Raw genomic sequence first — 18,231 nt, forward strand, 5'->3', positions numbered from 1 at the left:
CCGGAGAAGGAGGCGCAATATCCTCCTGTACCAGTCAGATCTGATTTGACGGTACACGCACACAAAATAATAATAATAAAAATTAAAAAAAAGAAGCCTAGGCTGTGAAGGGGAGCAAAGAACAGCAGCTCAAAGGGGACTCTGTCTCAGAGGAGGTTTCCGCTGAACATGGTTGTTGTTGTTGTTGTTGTTAGGTGCCACTGAGTCAAGTACAACTCAAGTGACATTATGAACAGCAGATCTGAACCCTGCCCATCCTTATCATCTCTGATATTCTTAATCTCATTGCTGCAGCCACTATGTCAATATATCTCACTGTGAATCTTCCTCTCTTTCACTGACCCGCCACCTTTCCAAGCATGTTTTCCCCCTCCAAGGAACAGCCTCTCCTAACAACATGGCCAAAATATGTGAGATGAACACTATTCTTAACCTCTAAGGAGCAGTCTGGCTGCACTCTCTCCAAGACATCTGTTTAGTTTTGTGGCAGTCCCTGGGACACTCAGCACTCTTCTCCAATACAACTCAAAGACATCACTCTTTCCTCTGCCATCCTTATTCATTATCCAGCTCTCAGATGCACAGTAAGTGACTGAAAAGACCACAGCTTGAATCAGGTGCACCTTAGGCTTTAGGCTCTTCAGATAACATTGCTCTTCAGTACTTTTGGGAGGTCCCAGACAGCAGACTTTCTCCACGCAATTATTGCTGTTGTTTTGTGCCATCAAGGAGGACCCGACCAGTAGCTGACCCTCCAGTAGATTTTCAGAGGCAGTTAATCACAAGGGAGGAGACTGCCCACTCTTCTCCAGCAGAGCAGCTGGTGGATTTGAATTACATGCCTTCAGGTTCACGGCACAGCTTCTTACCACTAGGCTTCCAGAGCTCCTTTCCAGTGAGATAATTGATCTTTTGATTTCTTGACTGCTGATACTGATGGTGTTGATTGTGGATCCAAGCAAGATGAAATCATAGACAACTTCAATCTTTTCTCTGTCTATCATGATGTTGACTATTGGCCCAGGGGAGAAGCTCTTTATTTTCTTGATGATGAGATGTAATCCATATTGTAGACTGTAGTCTTTGATCTTCTGCAACAAGTGTTTCAAGTCCTTCTCACTTTTGGTAAGTAAAGATGCTGAAGGTACTTGTTCAAATTTATACACTAAGAGTAAAAAGCCAGTGGAGAGGGAGAGATTGGTGCTACAGCAAAGAGAGGCACTGAGTGATGGAGTAGGCCCAAGGGGATGTGTGAGAAGCTAGACTTCAGCATGTGGGGACATCTTCATATTGGACAGAAGGAGGAGTAGGAGGCTGGGGAGAAGGACGATGAACATTAGGTTGTCTGGAAAGCTGACTCTAAGTTGGAGATTAGCCTGTAGGAGGTTTATTAGGGATGCCATTGGTGACCTGGTTATGTGTTACGTGTTGGGCTGCTATCCAAAATTTCAGCAGTTCAAATCCACCAGTTGCTCCAAGGGAGGAAGATGCAACAGTCTTGTCTTAAAAACACACAGCCTCTAAGGGAGCTCTGGTGGCCTAGTGGCAAGAAGCTGCACTGCAATTCCAGAGGTATGTGGTTCAAATCCACCAGAGGCTCTGCTGGAAAAGGAGGGGCAGTCTCCTCCTATACCAGTCAGATCCAATTTGACGGTACACACACACAAAATGATAAAAGAAAAAATTTAAAAAAAAACCCAAACAAACAAAAACCAAAAACACACAGCCTCAGAAACTCAACAGAGGCCCTCCGTAAAGATTCACAGCCTCAGAAAACCAATTGGGGGGGAAGGGTTTGCTGTGAGTTAGAAATGACTCCAGGGGTGCAACCACTGTGGAAGGCGGTATGGCGCTTTCTCAAAAAGTTGCAAATAGAGATACCATTTGACCCAGCAATTCCACTACTGGGAATATATCCCAAAGAGACCATAACTGACATCCAAGCAGATATATGCACACCCATGTTTATCGCAGCTCTGTTCACAATAGCAAGGAGTTGGAAACAACCCAGGTGCCCATCAACAAACGAATGGGTAGAGAAGCTGAGGTATATTCACACAATGGAATACTATGCTGCATTGAAAAACAAGGAACTCATTCAATATTATTCAAAATGGGTGAGCCTGGAGGACATTATGCTGAGTGAAATATCTCAGTCACAAAAGGACAAATATTGCATGGTGCCACTGCTGTAAAATGAGAATGATATCAGGGTGGGGGTAAGACTGAGAAAAACTGGATAAATTGTGTATACTGCACTGAAACATATGAGGGACTGAATTATTTAAAAATGATGTATGATAGGGTATTATGGTTGTCACAAGAGTCCACAATTAAGGTTGCATAGTGGAATGTACTTGGGGCAGTGGGAGGGGTGTGGGGGGGATTGTGTACCAGAGAGGGAGTCTTTCTTTTACTTTTGAAAGAGAGGAGCGAACTGGGGGTCGGGGGGAGTGGGCTGGGCGGGTAGAGAAGTGCAGCAATGAATGAATGGAAACCCAAATTCTCTGTAAATGTTCATTAAAATTATTTAAAAAAAAAAAAAGAAATGACTCCAGGGTAATGGGTTTGCCCTTTGGGATCACCGCCTGTAGAAGGGAAGGGCCAGGTGGAAGGAGATAGTGGACAGCAATAGAGTTCGCAAAGGCCTCAACTAGCACAATGAGAAGCTCTGAAGCAGGCAGCTGGGATAAGCCTTTCTACCTCTGCATCAAGCATTCATGGGAAACAGGATGTCCTGAGAAGGGGGGCATGACCTCGAACAAAGCTGCTCTCTTCATCTGAGGCAAATCTCCAGGTTTGCCCATCCATTGCTGTAAGTCACTAAAGCTTTTGCACTTGAAAGGGAATGAAGGAAGCGCGCTGCAGTGTTCTTAATTGAGAGGAAGAGGGCGCTAATGCATTTGCATTGAAGCTGTGAGACAGCAGGCGGAGAGAATTCAGTTGCCTGTGGATCTGAATTACGCTCTGTGAATAGAAACACAACCACCTACCAAAAAGCGGGCCAGTGGGGGCTGGCTGCTTCCAGGCATTGAAAAAGAGCTAAGCAGAGACATACAATAGGATGGACAAGGGCTGTTTGGCATTTTAGTTGAAAAATAAAGAACAAATTATTTTCTTTTTTCTTTTTAGAATTATTTTCAAAGGTCCAAACTGTTCCAACATCCCTTGGATCTAGTTGGTTTGTACCAGGAAAACATCTATATTATTTAGAGATCAACATTTTATGACATGATGCTCACCAGGAAGGAAGATCTGGTGGCCTAGGGGTAAGGAGTTGCGCTGCCAACCCAGAGGAATGAGGTTCAAATACACCAGCTGCTGCATAGGCGAAAGATGGGCTGTCTCCTCCCCATGTAATTTATTGCCTCTGAAAACCTGTCGGAAGGTCAGCTATGAGTCCGCTCCGACTCCACTGCACGTAACAACCAGAGAGCATAGAAAACCTGCTGGAGGATCAGCTATGAGTCAGTTCCGACTGCACGGCACATAACAACAACAACAACAATGCCAACAACAGTGCTCACCAAGGAGCTTTGAAAACCTGCTGGAGGGTCCACCATGAGTCGGTTCCAACTCTCTGGCACACAACAAGAAGTTTCTAAATTCCCAGACTTTGGCTACTCGACACTTAGCTCGTTGCTGGACTCTGGTGGCCTAGTGCATAGGAAACCGCACTGCTAACCCAAAGGCAGGACCTGCCTGCCCAGTGGTTCGAATCCACCAACGGCTCTGTGGGGCGAAAAGATGGGCAATCTCCTCCCATGTGACTTACAGCCTCTTAAAACCTTGACCTGCTGGAGGGTCGGGTTCTAACCGAATGGCAGTGAAAGGAGAGTTTCTGGACAAATGAAAAGATTTCTGCATTACCAAGGGATCTCTAGTCTAGTTCTTAGGAAGTTGTCCTGCTAACCGAAAAATCTTGCCTCTCTGGTGGTTTAATTCCACCACCAACTCTGTGGGAGAAAAATGGGCTTTCTCTTCTCATGCAATTTATGCTATGTACCATTAAGTCCGAACCGACCTATAGCTGACCCTCCAGTGGATTTTCAGAGGCAGTAAATCTCATGCGAGGAGACTGTCTATCTTTCTTCCTAGGAGGAGCTGGTGGATTCGAATCTTGTGCCTTTGTGTTGGCAGTGCAACTCATTACCACTAAGCCACCGGAACTCTTGCAATTTACTACCTTAGAAGCACAATTGAATCAGCTGAATCAGTTCCGACCTCATGGCAATGAGTGAGTTTGAGTTTCTGCTGGGGCAAGAGTTACTTCTGCTAATGGCAAGGCCACTGCTAGTGGTAAAATGAAACTGTGTGACTATTAAATGTTATCAACTGACTGGAAAACTTACAGAATTGGCAATAAGAGAAATTTCTCTATTAGCAGAGGAACATAAATTATCACAGTCTGGATGGAAACTAAAGGGAGGATTAGTACCAAATGAAGAACATTACCCAGGAAAACCAATTACAGACAAAGCTACAATGGAGGTGGGGGGAGGGGAAGTCATTGCAATATGGAATAATATAGTTCATCATGTACTACACCATTACAAATGACAAGTACACTGCCTGGTTAAATGGGTTTGCCCTCCCTTAATCCATACAGGAATTATATGGATGAACATTCAAAAACAATGTCTCACTGTTCCCTCTGAGAAGAAAGGGCCCCCACGTGGAAGGGAGCAATTATCATGCGAACCCACTGGGCTTACAGCGTGGGCTGGGCAACCAACTGTGCCTTCCTCATGAAACCAGCTTGTCATCCATGAGTAACTATGAGTGAGCAGCAACAACACTGCCAACTGGCACCAGCAGTATGATTCCTGAATGCGGGGTGGGGGGCGGCGAATGAAATATCCAATTCGTGAACAAAGTCAACATTTGCAATGGGGCATCAGTCTCAGTCTGACTCCCTGCACAGGCGTGGTAGGACACGTCAAGGTTTCATTTCTCCTTATGGCAGGATAGCATTCTAGTGTGTGCCTCTGTATCACCTTTGGTCGATCCATTTATCTGCTGATGGACCTTTCGGCTATTGTGAAAAGCAATGCAAGGAACCCTGGGACACAGGCTTCTGTTGGCGTTTCTGCCTCCAGTTCTTTGGCATGTGTATCTATGACTGGAATGCCTGTGATTATTTGATATTCAACTTTTTGAGGAACTTCTAGCCTGTTTCCACAGTAGTTGTACCATTTTACATTCCCACCAGCAATGGACGTGGGTTCCAGTTTCTCTACACTCTGAGCAGGACTTGTTTTCCATTTTAAAAAAAGAAAATCACTTTTCATTCTAATGGTGGCAAAGTCATTTTTATTTACATTTCCCTAGTGATAAGGAGTTGTGCTGCCAACCCAAAGGCACGTGGGTCAAATCCTCCAGCTGCTCAGAAGAAAGATGAACAATCTCCTCCCATGTGATTTATAGTCCCTGCTGGAGGGTCACCTATGGGTTGGCTTCAGATCGATGACGAGTTGAGTTGTTGAATAGCTAAAGAAAGAAGTGGTGCCGTGTGCAATGTGCCAGGCTGCTGATAGATTGAAAAAATCTAATCTACCAGCCACTCTACGTGAGAAAAAGAGGCAGTCTCTTCCTGTAAAGATTTACAGCCTCAGAAAACCAGTGGTGAGTGATCATGAGTCAGAACAAAAAACTGATGGCAGTGCTGCTGTTAGGTGCCACTGAGTCAATGCTTAGCGACCCTAAGAACAGATCTGGACCTTGCTCTATCCTGCTCCATCCTTATGACCTCGAACATGCTCAAGCCCGTTGTGACAGGCACTGTATCAGTCCATCTTGTCGAAGGTCTTCCTTTCTTCCTCTGGTCCTCTACCTTTCCCAGCATGCTGTCTTTTTCCAAGAACTGGCCTCTCCTACAACATGCCCCAAGCATGAGACAAAGTTCCGCCTTGCTTGCCTCTAAGGGGCACCCGAGTGCACTTCCTCCAAGACAGAGTTCTTTTCTCTTGGCAGTCCATGGGATATTCAGTTCTCTTTTCCAATACCACAGCTCAAAGGCATTGTTTCTTCTTTTTTTTCATATTTATTCTCTATCCAACTGGTGCTGGAGAAGAGTATTGAATGTACCATGGACTGCCAAGAAAACAAACAGATTTATCCTAGAGAGGGTTAAACCAGGCTGCTCCTTGGAGGCAAGGATTCTGGGGCTTCGTCTGACATGCTTTGGACATGTAAGGAGAGACAGGTCTTTAGAGAGGAACATCATGCTGGGTAGAGTAGAGGGACAGCGCAGGAGGGGAAGACCCTTTATGAGGTGGATTGATTCAGTGACTGGGGTAATTGAGATGGGTGTGTCAGAAGCAATGAGATTGGCACAGGATAGAGCACTGTTTAGGGCTGTTGTACATAGGGTCGCTATGAGTCGCAAACGACTCGATGGCACATAACAACAACAACATCCAACTTTCAGATGCATAGGAAGCAAATGAAAAGACCATGGTTTGGATCAAACACTTTGTAAGTCTTTAAATGGTGGCATGGGGAGGTGAGCTGCTAATCCAAAGGTGACACCTCTCTGGCTGTTTGGAAATGGAGGGCCAGCCATGAGTTGGTTCTAACTTGATGGCAATCGGGGGGGGGGGGGATAAAGAGGGGAAAAAAGAGAGACTCCTAAGCTGTGAGAGAATAAATGTTTGTGAAGCCATCCAATGTGTCACAGCTGTTAAAGTGGCGCTAGATAACACTGTACAGTTAGAGACTGGAAAGAGAAGTTTTGAGCTTTTGCATTCAGATCACCTATGTGATAAAGTACTTACATCAAGACTATCAAAGAACTCTTCAAACTCATTAAATAACCCAATTTTTTTTAATGGGCAAAAGATATGAATTAACACTTGTTGTTGTTTGTTGTTATGTGCCATCAAGTCACTTGTGACTCATAGCGACCCTATGTACAACAGCCCTAAACTCTGCTCTATCCTGTGCCAATCGCACTGTCTCTGACACACCCATCCCGATTACCCCAGTCACTGAATCAATCCACCTCATAGAGTCTTCCCCTCTTACACCATCCCTCCATCCTCCCAAGCATGATGTCCTTCTCCAAGGACTGGTCCCTCCTGACAACATGCCCAAAGTATGTCAGATGAAGCTTCAGAATCCTTGCCTCCAAGGAGTAGCTTGGTTTAATCCTCTCTAAGATGATCTGTTTGTTTTCTTGGCAGTCCATGGTACATTCAGTACTCTTCTCCAGCACCACAGCTCAAAGGCATCAACTCTCCTTCTGTCCTCCCTAGTCATTGTCCAACTCTCTGATGCATAACAAGTGATTGCAAATACCATGACCTGTATCAGACGCACCTTAGTCTCCAGAGTGACACCACTGCTCTTCAGTACCCTGGAGAGGTCCCTAACAGAAGACTTTCCCATCAGAGAAGATATACAGATGGGAAAAATTAACATAGAAAAATGTATTCAACAGCAGATGGAAAATTAGTAGATAAAAATACATTCCACATCATTTGTCACTAGAGAAATATAAATTAAAACCACAAGACACCAAAAAGAAACAGCCAAACTGCCACAGATGAAAGAATTCTAGGGAGAAGAGTGTGGGACCCTGGAAAAGAAAGAGGACATTAGTGGAGGACAAGTGAAATCAGAGAAAAGTCTACAGTGATATTTTCACACCAATATCAGAAACTTTCTATGCTTACATAAGATGTTGACATTACAGGAGCTCATGGTAGAATATATGGGAACTCTTTACTGTCTTTAATACTGTTCTGTAAGTCTAAGATTATTCAAAAGTTTTAAAAAAACTGAAAAGAGTGGAAGGTGCTAAATCAGATACCATATGGTTCCCTGCAAAGACACCCATGTAAATACCATGCCTAAGCAGATAACATATGAGCCCTGGTGGTGCAGTCTAAAGGAAATTACACTGCTGACCCAAAGCCCACGCCTGTTGAGCTGTTGGAACCCACCAGCTGCTCCACAGGAGAAAGGGGGCAATCTCCTGCCTTGTGATTTACAGCCTCTTGAAAACCCGCTGGCAGGTCAATAATGAGTCACTTCTGACTTGATGGCAAGGACGGTAAGTGAATGACACAGATAACATTCAGACAGAAATAATGAAATTACATAAAAGTGGTTCTGGCACAGGCTATCCATGTACCTACTACGCAGGTCTCTTGACATTTCCAGAAGGGAATTTTGGTCTGACTCGTTTTCTTATATCACAATTCTTTTTTTTTTAAATTTTTTTTTTTTAATTTTATTCTTGTTGTGCACCATTGTCAGATATGACTGGCACAGGAGGAGACTGCCGCTCCTTCTCCAGCAGAGCATCTGGTGGATTCGAACTGTGTGCCTTCAGGATTGCAGTGCAGTTTCTTGCCCCTAGGCCACAAGAGCTCCCTCCTATATCACAATTAAACAAATATCTTTCTGTTCTTTTATTCACCCCTCTGCTCATTTTCTTTAATCTCTTGCTTAAGTATATAAAAATGGTACAAAAAATGTTCTTTCTGATCATCACTGTATACTAAAGGTACAGGTTCCTCCTTCTATCTAAAAGTAAAGCATTTCTATGAAATCTTTCCTAAGACAAAATAGTCTACATGGAAGATATAATTCCCATTTATTTATACAGGAAACTTTTTTTAATGTTACTAGATCCAAAAAGAGGAGCTCTGGTGATAAGAAGCTGTGCTGTATTCCCAAAGGCACATGGTTCTAATTCACCAACTGCTCTGCAGGGGAAGGATGGGCAGTCTCCTCTCATGTGATTTACTGCCTCTGAAAACCCAGTGGAGGGTCAGCTATGGGTCAGTTTTGACTTGGCGACATACAACAAGAAGATCTAAAAATTAACCTACCCAATAAACATAGTTGAAGAAACTTGATGGTAAATACCATTTTTAAAAAGCCTCAAAAACTATATACACAACCTATATAAAAGAGAAATAATGTATGTTGCAACTTCTGGTGAAAATACTTGGGGTGTGCACTCACTACTTGGGGTGTACACTGCCTCTTTAAGGGCCTGCAGCAAAACAAGATTTGAAGGCTAGTTTTACTGTTTCACTTTTCCCCCTCCCTGTATAAAAATTAAAATGCTCTTTAGATTTCTTTCATTAGCAAACCCTGTTCTTGTTTTTTGTTATTATGTGCTATTTGGTTGACCCTCCAGGAGTTTTTCAGAAGCTGGTAAATCACAAGAGAGGAGATGGCCCATTCTTTCTCCCACAGAGTTGCTGGTGGACAGAGTGCCTTCGGACAGGCAGTGCAACTTCTTACCACTAAGCCGTCAAAGCTTCCACAGTTAACCAAAGTAGGCCCCCAATTGAGTCTCTCCTAAAAGTAAAGTGGTATAAAGCAAACTTTTAAAAGGCAAGGAACACCTGTAAAATCCACTATCCAGAAAGAGGTCATGGATGGCGTTTGGTGGTAGCCAGGTAACGAGAGGAGGAGTAGCACTAGAAACTGCATTTGTTTCAATTGCTTTGATCATTATACTGCATTGGCTCAACAGCTGAATGTGGAAGTCTTATCAGATTGGCTTGAGTGAGACCATATGGCTATGTTACGTGTGCGTGTTTTCATAGTTTAATTATGTTGTCTTCACTGTGGCATTTGGACAAGAACAAACTGGGAGGAGGGTAGAGAGAATGGTGCAGCGGTGAATGAATGGAAACCCAAAATCTCTGTAAATGTTTATGAAAATTAATAAAATATAATTATAGAAAAAAAAATTATGTTGCCTTGGTGTCAATGGAAGTTAGCAATGTAAAAGAGAAAATAATTTGGTGATGTGTTGGGGTAGGGGATTGTATTTGCATGGCTGGGAAAAGAATGTATCAGGCATGTGCTATTTGTGGAAAAAATATGGCGATCAATGACACAATCAGGCTAGGTCTAAAGGAAGTTACTTGGTGATGGACCTACAATACTGGGAGGTAAAAAGGGGAAAATCAAGGTTCTCTGAAGTTTTGAATCAGCTTTTGACCACCACAGGCCATACTTGGGGTTATTTTGTTGGGGGTTTTTTTAGGATTATAAAATAAGCCATGCTTTGAAAGGTAACTATACTAAAATACAGTGAATGAGACAGAGAGATGGAGAAGAACCAGAATAAATCAACAAAGAGATTAAAAAAAGGATAGGGTGGGGGTTTTTTTTTTCTTAATAAAAGAAAGGTAGTTCTCACAAGGCTAAGGATCTAAAAATGGTCACAAGCAGCTAGTTTTTAAAAGCGTTTTCAATTTCTCTTGGTAATTGGTGACATGTAGATGTAGATGTAGAATCTTATTACTGTGGGAATATGTTCATATTTTATCAGAGTTGAAAACTTGCACAAACAAAAAATAACAAGACTCTGAAATTTAGGTATGGCTCTCTATACTAATAATAAAACCGTGTTTGACCCTGAAATACTATAAGCAAATAAAGAGGATCGAGAAACTGCCATGTTATTTTAATAACTACTTCAGTATGAACAGAATAAAACATAATAATGGAGGGCACACATACTTGCTTGGTATTAGTGACATAATATTTTGCTGTTTTAGAGATGAATCAAAAGGCATCGTTTAAGCCAGATGTTGAAATAGATTAGGATTAATATTTCGGAAATACGTAATATTTTAAAATGTGTGATAAGGGAGCTCTGGCAGCCTAATGCGTAAGGAGTTATGCCACCTACCCAAATGCATGCAGTTCGAATCCACCAACTGCTCTGTGGAAAGAAAGATGGGCAATCCCCTGCAATGTGATGATAGCCTCTGAAAGCCCACTATAAGTCAGTTCTGCCTGGATGGCACATAACAGCAATATAGAATATGTAACCAAACATCTGCTACTGGGAGCCCTCCGTGCAAGTGTCTTTATACCACACTGTACTTGCCTTCTCAAAATTCAGTTGGGATCTGTTCTCAATACTGTATATTTTTAAACATCCCACCTGAGAGGCAGTTTGGCAGAGTAGTTACAAGCTCAGATTCTTTTTTTTTCCCTCCCATTCATTCATTGTTGCACCCTTCTCCCCTCCCAGCCCTCCCCCCCAGTACACTACCCTCTCAGAAAAGTAAAAGACATATTTTTTCATTGTTTTACAAACCCTCTCCCAGGTCCACTCCACCATGTAGCCTTTGCTCTAGACTCCTGTCATGACAAAAATATCCAATCACATATCCCTTTTTAAAGAGTTTTCTCCCTCATCTGTTTCAATGCAGTATATATTATTGAACCCATCTTTCTTAGTCTCTCCCCAACCCCAAGGTCAGTCTTGTTTTACAACAGTGACACCATGCAGTATTTGTCCTTTTGTGACTGAGATAGTTCACCCAGCATAATGTTCTCCAGAGTCACCCATTTTGAATAATATTGCATGAGTTCCTTGTTTTTCAATGCAGCATAGTATTCCATTGTGTGAATATACCACAGCTTCTCTATCCATTCGTTTGTTGATGGGCACTTAGGTCATTTCCAACTCCTTGCTATTGTGAACAAAGCTGCAATAAACATGGGTGTGCATATATCTGCTTGGATGTCAGTTATAGTCTCTTTGGGGTATATTCCCAGTAGTGGAATTGCTGGGTCAAACAGTATGTCTATTTGCAACTTTTTGAGAAAGCACCACACCGCCTTCCACAGTGGTTGCACCACAAGCTCAGAGTCTATAGTCAGCATCTGGGCTTTACCCCTTCCTGGTTATGAGACTCTTAGTCATTCAAGTCACTCGGAACTGACTCATAGCTTACCCTTCAGCAGCATTCTGAAGCTGTAAACTGCACAGGAGGAGATTGTCTATCTTTTTTCCATGGAGTCTCTGGTGGGTTCTAAACAGCAGAGACACAGCCTTCAGGTTAGCAGCACAGCTCGCTATGGGCAATGCCACCACAGCTACCTTACTGAGTCATAGAAAGTTTAAACCCTTTGACCTTCTAGAATCCCTGTTTATTAAGTGAGAATAAGAGTTCAGTTTATCTCATTGTTCTATCCTGTTGGTTGGATTAAGATAATCCCTGTAAAAGTACTTTCAACAGCCCTTGGCACATAGTAAATACTCCTTAAAGGGTCACTAGAGATATTCTTCATTACTATCAATGAAACAGATACTCTTCTCCAACATCAGTGAAGGAAAAAAGATCCTGTTGAAAGAAGAGTAAGGGAGAGATCCAGACTGAGTTCCTGGAAGTCTGTGACTGAAGTGGAGTGCTGGTAAAGGTCATTCCTTGGGGCTGAGGCTAAGGAACAGCGAGGACGTTCTGACTGGGCATCTAGATAATGATCATTTCTTGGAATGAAAGCAAGAGAGGTGCAAAGACTTCCAGAATACTGGAGAATTAGTGAGAAGAAGGTAACATAGGCCCATCTTGGGTCTTCCAGGACCACCCCATACCCCAGTTCTTGTAACGTTACACGTTCCTATACTCCTTCAAGTTGTGGTTCTGGAGAAGAGTCTTGAACATTCCACGGACCACCAAGAAAACAAATAGGTCTGTCTTGGAGAGGGTGAAACCAAGTTTCTCCTTGGAGGCTAGGATTTTGAAGCTCTGTCTCACATACTTTGGGCACGTGGCCAGGAGGGACCAGGTCTTTGAGAAGGACAACATGCTCAGAAGGGTGGAGGGACAGCACAGGAGAGGAAGACCCTGGATGAGATGGATTGATGCAGTAACGGGGACAATGGGAGTAAGTGTATTGAAGTCAGTGAGACTGGTTCAGGATGGGGCAGGCTTTAGAGCTGCTATACACAGGGTCGCTATGAGTCGCAGGTGACTCGATGGCACAGAACAGCAACAACAACACCCACTTCAACCACTTTTTCTTTCAAATAAGGAAAACAGGGGGGGAAAAAACTAAGCAAAATATTCTAATGTTTCCTAGTTGTTGTTAAATGTCATAGAGTCGACTGCCACTCATAGCAACCCTATGAACAACAGATCTGAACCTTCTCCTCTCCTGTGGCACCTCTGTTATGCTCAAGCCCACTGTTACAGTCACTTTGTTGAGGGTCTTCCTTTCTCTGATCTGCCACCTTCCCCAGCATGATGTCTTTTTTCAAGCACTGGTCCCTCCTAAAGCCTCTCACACACACAATGGGCATCTACTGCATGCAAACCACTGTACCTAATTCAATGAAATTAAATCATTTTTTGTGTCCCAATACCTTGGAATACGGATAAAAACATGGGCACACAGGCCACTGACTGACTATCACTGATGCAGAGCAACACAGAACAATATGTGTTTATGCAACACTGCCTCTCAAATAGTGGGTGTAAAACGAAAGACCTCCAATGGATACTCTTCTCAAGCTCATTTCTTAATCTATAATATTTCCTTCATATGGTCAACACATGGAAGCAGCATTTTTAATTGCCTGGCAGGAAAAGAATTCCTTGGGTTGCTTATTGAGACTCTTGGAATCATTCAGAGCTAACCTATCCTACCTGGCCTAACCCCACAAAGTAAAGCTCTTTCTAGGGTACGACAGGGGATGCTTCACTTAATGCTTTAAAGTTTGAAGTAAAAAACAAAACATTCACACAGATTCTGGATTTTTAGGCTCTCGGGATTTTCTCTGATAACAGAAAGAGTCAACAAACCATAGCCAATACTTGCCATTCTAAGAATAAACATACAGACTCACTTAAAAGGATGACTTGCCATAACTGTAAATATCAAACGATGCTGCTTTACTCTATGACACATCCGGATGTTCTTTTCTACTAGCTTTACGTTGGTAACTTTCATGAAGAAATAGAAACAGATAGTATTTTAGAAAACAGAAACTAGGAACAGTGAAATAATGATCCATTCTTTTCCTACATGGCTAGAGAAGTGGGGTGGGGGGATCAATCATGGAGTTGTACAAGTTGATGGGGGGGAGAGGGAAATTGGAAGAATCTGATCTGAAAAACAATGTATTCAAATTTTGTAGATAAACTAATATAATAAAAATTAAAAATTTCCATGGGAGGAAAATATAATACAAAACACCTATATACAGAAAGATTCTGAAAAATCCATCTTCTGGAATTGTTGGTTATTCTTGCTCTCCATCTCTAGCCAGAAGCAGGTAAAGTGAATTCAGCTAAAGACCTCACCAAATATCGAAGGGAGTATCAACAGGAAACGACAGTGAGGTCTTCTGCTGGGGCAGATAAACAACAAAAAGACATTTACTAAAACCCCAAAACCTCTTTTTCCTCCTGTCCTATGTGCTTGTCTCCAGTCCGAGCCTGAAGGAAGTTTCTTGGTCATTTGAACTGGTTGTCAATCAAGGTCCCCTTCATTTTAGCTTTCTTAGCTTCTAGTTCAGCCTGTAGAAGAAGAAAGGTGACATGATATTCCATTCTTATTTTCCTTCCTTGTGCTACCTGCCCCAAACACTATCCCTTATTGCTCTTTTAGTACATAAGTGAGAATAGACATATGGATTGAGGTTCAATGTCAAGAAGACAGATTCTCACCACTGGACCAACTGGCAGCATCAGGATGGATAGTGAAGAGAATGAGATTGTTCACAGCTTTAGTTTGCTTGGCTCCACAGTCAACACTCTTGGCGCCAGTAGCCAGGAAATAAAAAATGTATTGCAATGGGAAAGTCTGCTGTTAGGGACCTCTCCAAAGTACTGAAGAACAACGGTGTCTCTCTGGAGACTAAGGTGCATCTGATACAGGCCATGGTCTTTGCGATCACTTGTTATGCATCAGAGAGTTGGACAATGACTAGGGAGGACAGAAGGAGAATTGATGCCTTTGAGCTGTGGTGCTGGAGAAGAGTATTGAGGGTACCATGGACTGCCAAGAAAACAAACAGATTCATCCTAGAGAGGGTTAAACTGGTGGCTCCTTGGAGGCAAGGATTCTGAGGCTTTGTCTGACATACTTTGGACATGTTGTAGGGTGGCGGGACGGTGAAGGAGGGGAAGGCCCTATATGAGGTGGATTGATTCAGTGACTGGGGTAATTGGGATGGGTGTATTGGAGACCCCACTGGCACAGGACAGAGCAGGGTTTAGGGCTGTTGTACATATAGGGTTGCTATGAGTCGCAGACTCGCCGGCACATAAAAACAACAATAACAACTTGAATCTTAAAAATCTTGAGCAACTTCTTTCCAAACTTTCTGATGTTATAGCACACACAGACAATGAAAATCTGCATACGGCAAAGTGGGGGTGAAGAAACAAGGGTATAGGCAAAGGCAACTGGTACAGGGATCCCAGCAGCCTCAAGGTCCCCCAGGGGTGAGGGAATCAATAATGAGACATGCCAGTATTGAAAAAAGTTGCCCTAGAGCACTGTCACTCCAAGTTGTCTGGCTCACAAACTGCCACAAGCCTGGGACTTGTATGTTACTGGGCCATACATGATACGTACAAGAACTGAGAGCAAGCATGTAGAAATTTCTAGCCATTTTACAGGGCGATAATAAAATAATAGCCTAAGAATAAAAATCAAGGCCATTTCATTTTCTTTATAAATGGCAAATCTGTCTATGACAGATAAGAAAACAATAACAAAAAAGCACTGGTCCTTTACCTCAGAAAGTTTAATAAGTTTGCTCCAGACCATGTCAGTAAGGTTAAAAAAAACTCTACAAAACCAGCTTGAGACCTACCACCACTGTCACCTCAGAATCCTCTCCAGTTGTTAGAATGTCTTTTGATGAGGTATTAATGCAGGATGCTTGGTTTTAATAAAAGATCCTAAGTAAATTATTATCCAAAACTGAAAATTTTGGCAACAACATCTAAGATGAGCCCACAAATAACACAGACAACCACCCAAAGTGCTTTAAGCGGTAATGCTAAGCCCCAACCATGGTGAGGCCAAAGTAGCATGGAAGTATATGCTGTCTCCCCAGAAAGCATGCATAAACCCTGACTTTTTGCTCCCTCCACCCCTCTTGGATCACAGGTAGCAGATCAAAATGTTATTCTAGTTAGGACTATCTAACAAGTATTTCTTCTGGGGAGTGGGGAAGATCTTATGGAAACCCCAGCTGCCAGCTACATGCAGTCCCAGGATTAAGACAATTAACACTTGCCCTTTAATGCTATGTAAATTAGCCTTCACTCTGAAAGGACTGAACCAACTCTTAATTACAAAAAGGTCTTCATCACAATCACCTTCGCTCGCTGCATGTGCAGCTTTTAAATCACTGAGAGGGCTTCAAGCTTTCCCCTCACACCAAAGTAAAGCTAAAAATAGAACCAACTGCACCTGTTCTGAGTGACCCACAAACTCTTAAATTCTTAAAGGAAAGGATCGTGTTCCTAACCGTGTAACGCACTGTGGACATAGCAGTAACCCCCAACTGATTCCTGAAGAACTCCCTGCCTGGCCTGGAGGAGGGACATCCAAATCATGAAACCCAGCTTTTGTTCCAGCCCGCGCCGCTCACCAGCTCCTGCAGCCTCCTCTTGCTCATGCCTTTGCGCTCCAGCTGCTTCTCAATCACTTTGGCATTCTGTGCATATGAGTCAGCAACTTCCCTCTGAGAGAAACAAGAAGCATCCTGAAATCGGCAGTCTCACCGGTGAACAACAAAGAACAGAAGCAGCAATTTTTGCCACTCAAATCATGAAATCATTACAGAAATGGCATGGCTCTGTTTTCTTTCACCTCTCTCTCTTTGAAATAGCCCAGGCGCATTTCGGTTTCACTTGAAACCATTTTCAAAATAACATCTCTCCCCTAAAACATCATTACACTGAAGAACCATACAGGCAGTTGACACCATTGCTAAAGAGAAATTCACCCATCCTCAGAGCTGAAACGCAAGTCATTTCATCAGAACACTTTTAAATTGAAGAGGGAAGGGAGCTTTGTCCCCTCAAGTATCTCAACTGGACACTAGGCATCCAGTCTCTTCCAAACAGAGCAGGGTCTCAAAGCAAGGTCTCTAATTATTCTGCTACTCAAAGCTAAAGAGAACTATGATGGCGTAGTGGACTTTTTGCTGGCAACACAAAGGCACATAGTTCAAATCCACAAGCTGCCCTGTAGAAGGATGGATAATCAACCCTCTGTAATTTACTACCTCTGAAAACCCTCTAGGGGGTCAGCTATGGATTGGTTCCCACTCAATGGTACACAATTACTCCAAGGGAGCTTTGGTGGCTGAATGGTAAGGAGTCGCACTGCCAACCCAAAGGTATCCAATTCAATTCCACTAGCTGCTCTGCGGCAGAAGGGCAAATCGCCTCTCATGTGATTTACTGCCTCTGAAAACTCACCAGAGGCTCAGCTATGAGTCGGTTCCAACTCGATGGAACACAACAACAACAACAATGCTCTAGAGTCTCCTTGACTCTCACGCCACCTCTCCTCAAATGACAATCCCTATGAGGGCAGAAGCACTTACAGCCTCAATCTCCTCTTCCTCTTCGTCAATGGTAGACACGGTGACAGAGCTGAACTTGCCCATGTCTTTAGTCCGTTTGGTCATCATCACCTGAAATATCAGGAAGAAGAATTAGTTCACCAAAGGATTTGTGAACGGGGTGTGTGTGCATGTACGCATGAGCATCTAGAGGGGCTACAACTAGTTCTTTGCGATGAGTTGACTGACTGAAAGGCACCAATGCTTTTATTTACATAATATTTCTTTAACATTTGTCCTTGAGCATTTCTAAACTACATATGAAATTGGTCTAAAAAACTTGGCCCCATTCCTTCCATTTTCTATCGCTCACTCTGGACAAAGAAATTTGAAGGAAATAAATGTGAACAAAGAAAGATACATTTTCTAACTTTACAGGGCAGCAGCATTAAAGAGAACATATAATAGATGGTTTACAATTCTGGACCACCCGCTTAGACACAAAAATGGCATTCTCTCATAAAAGCAGACATCCATAAAGGACAGTTTCTCAGGCCCTTAAATCTTACTCTAAAATGTAGGTTTCAACCTGTAGCTGTATGAAACCAGCTGGTTTCCTTCAGCGATGATTACCTTCTTAGGAGGCTCTTGTTTCTGTGTATAGATATTTGTCTTTCCAAATCCCTGGCCGAACTTGACGACTGCGCCATCCACGATGAAGGTCACAGGAGCGTTCTTGGGCTGGGACTGGTAGAAGAGTGGCAGGCCACACCTGCAAATAGCATGGTGAATCGCTGAGTGGCCCCCAGTAACCAAATCCCCCAAATAGCAACTTGCCGAATATGCTTGGACTCTGGGAATATTCTTGTTGCATCAGAAACGAATGATTACGCTTCCCAGTGGTTCTCAAAACTACTTGATAAGCATCA

At 42.9% G+C, this 18,231-nt stretch overlaps 1 protein-coding gene across 2 annotated transcripts in view; it reads right to left on the reverse strand.

Moving 5' to 3' along the window:
• Positions 1-14,228: 14,228 nt before the first annotated feature.
• The window catches only part of LOC102870028 (chromosome unknown open reading frame, human CXorf56), a 38,122-nt gene continuing 34,119 nt past the window's right edge, over positions 14,229-18,231 (reverse strand). For both annotated transcript variants that reach the window (XM_006893775.1, XM_006893774.1), the window contains 4 exons: positions 17,936-18,074; positions 17,345-17,434; positions 16,382-16,474; positions 14,229-14,291 (listed from right to left, as the gene is read on the reverse strand). In XM_006893775.1, the coding sequence (XP_006893837.1) occupies positions 14,229-14,291; positions 16,382-16,474; positions 17,345-17,434; positions 17,936-18,074 (385 nt within the window). The remainder of the gene's footprint in view (positions 14,292-16,381; positions 16,475-17,344; positions 17,435-17,935; positions 18,075-18,231) is intronic.

This window comes from Elephantulus edwardii, unplaced genomic scaffold, assembly GCF_000299155.1.
Source record: "Elephantulus edwardii isolate Elephantulus edwardi_28Jun2011 unplaced genomic scaffold, EleEdw1.0 scaffold00131, whole genome shotgun sequence".
In the NCBI taxonomy this organism is placed as follows: Eukaryota; Metazoa; Chordata; class Mammalia; order Macroscelidea; family Macroscelididae; genus Elephantulus; species Elephantulus edwardii.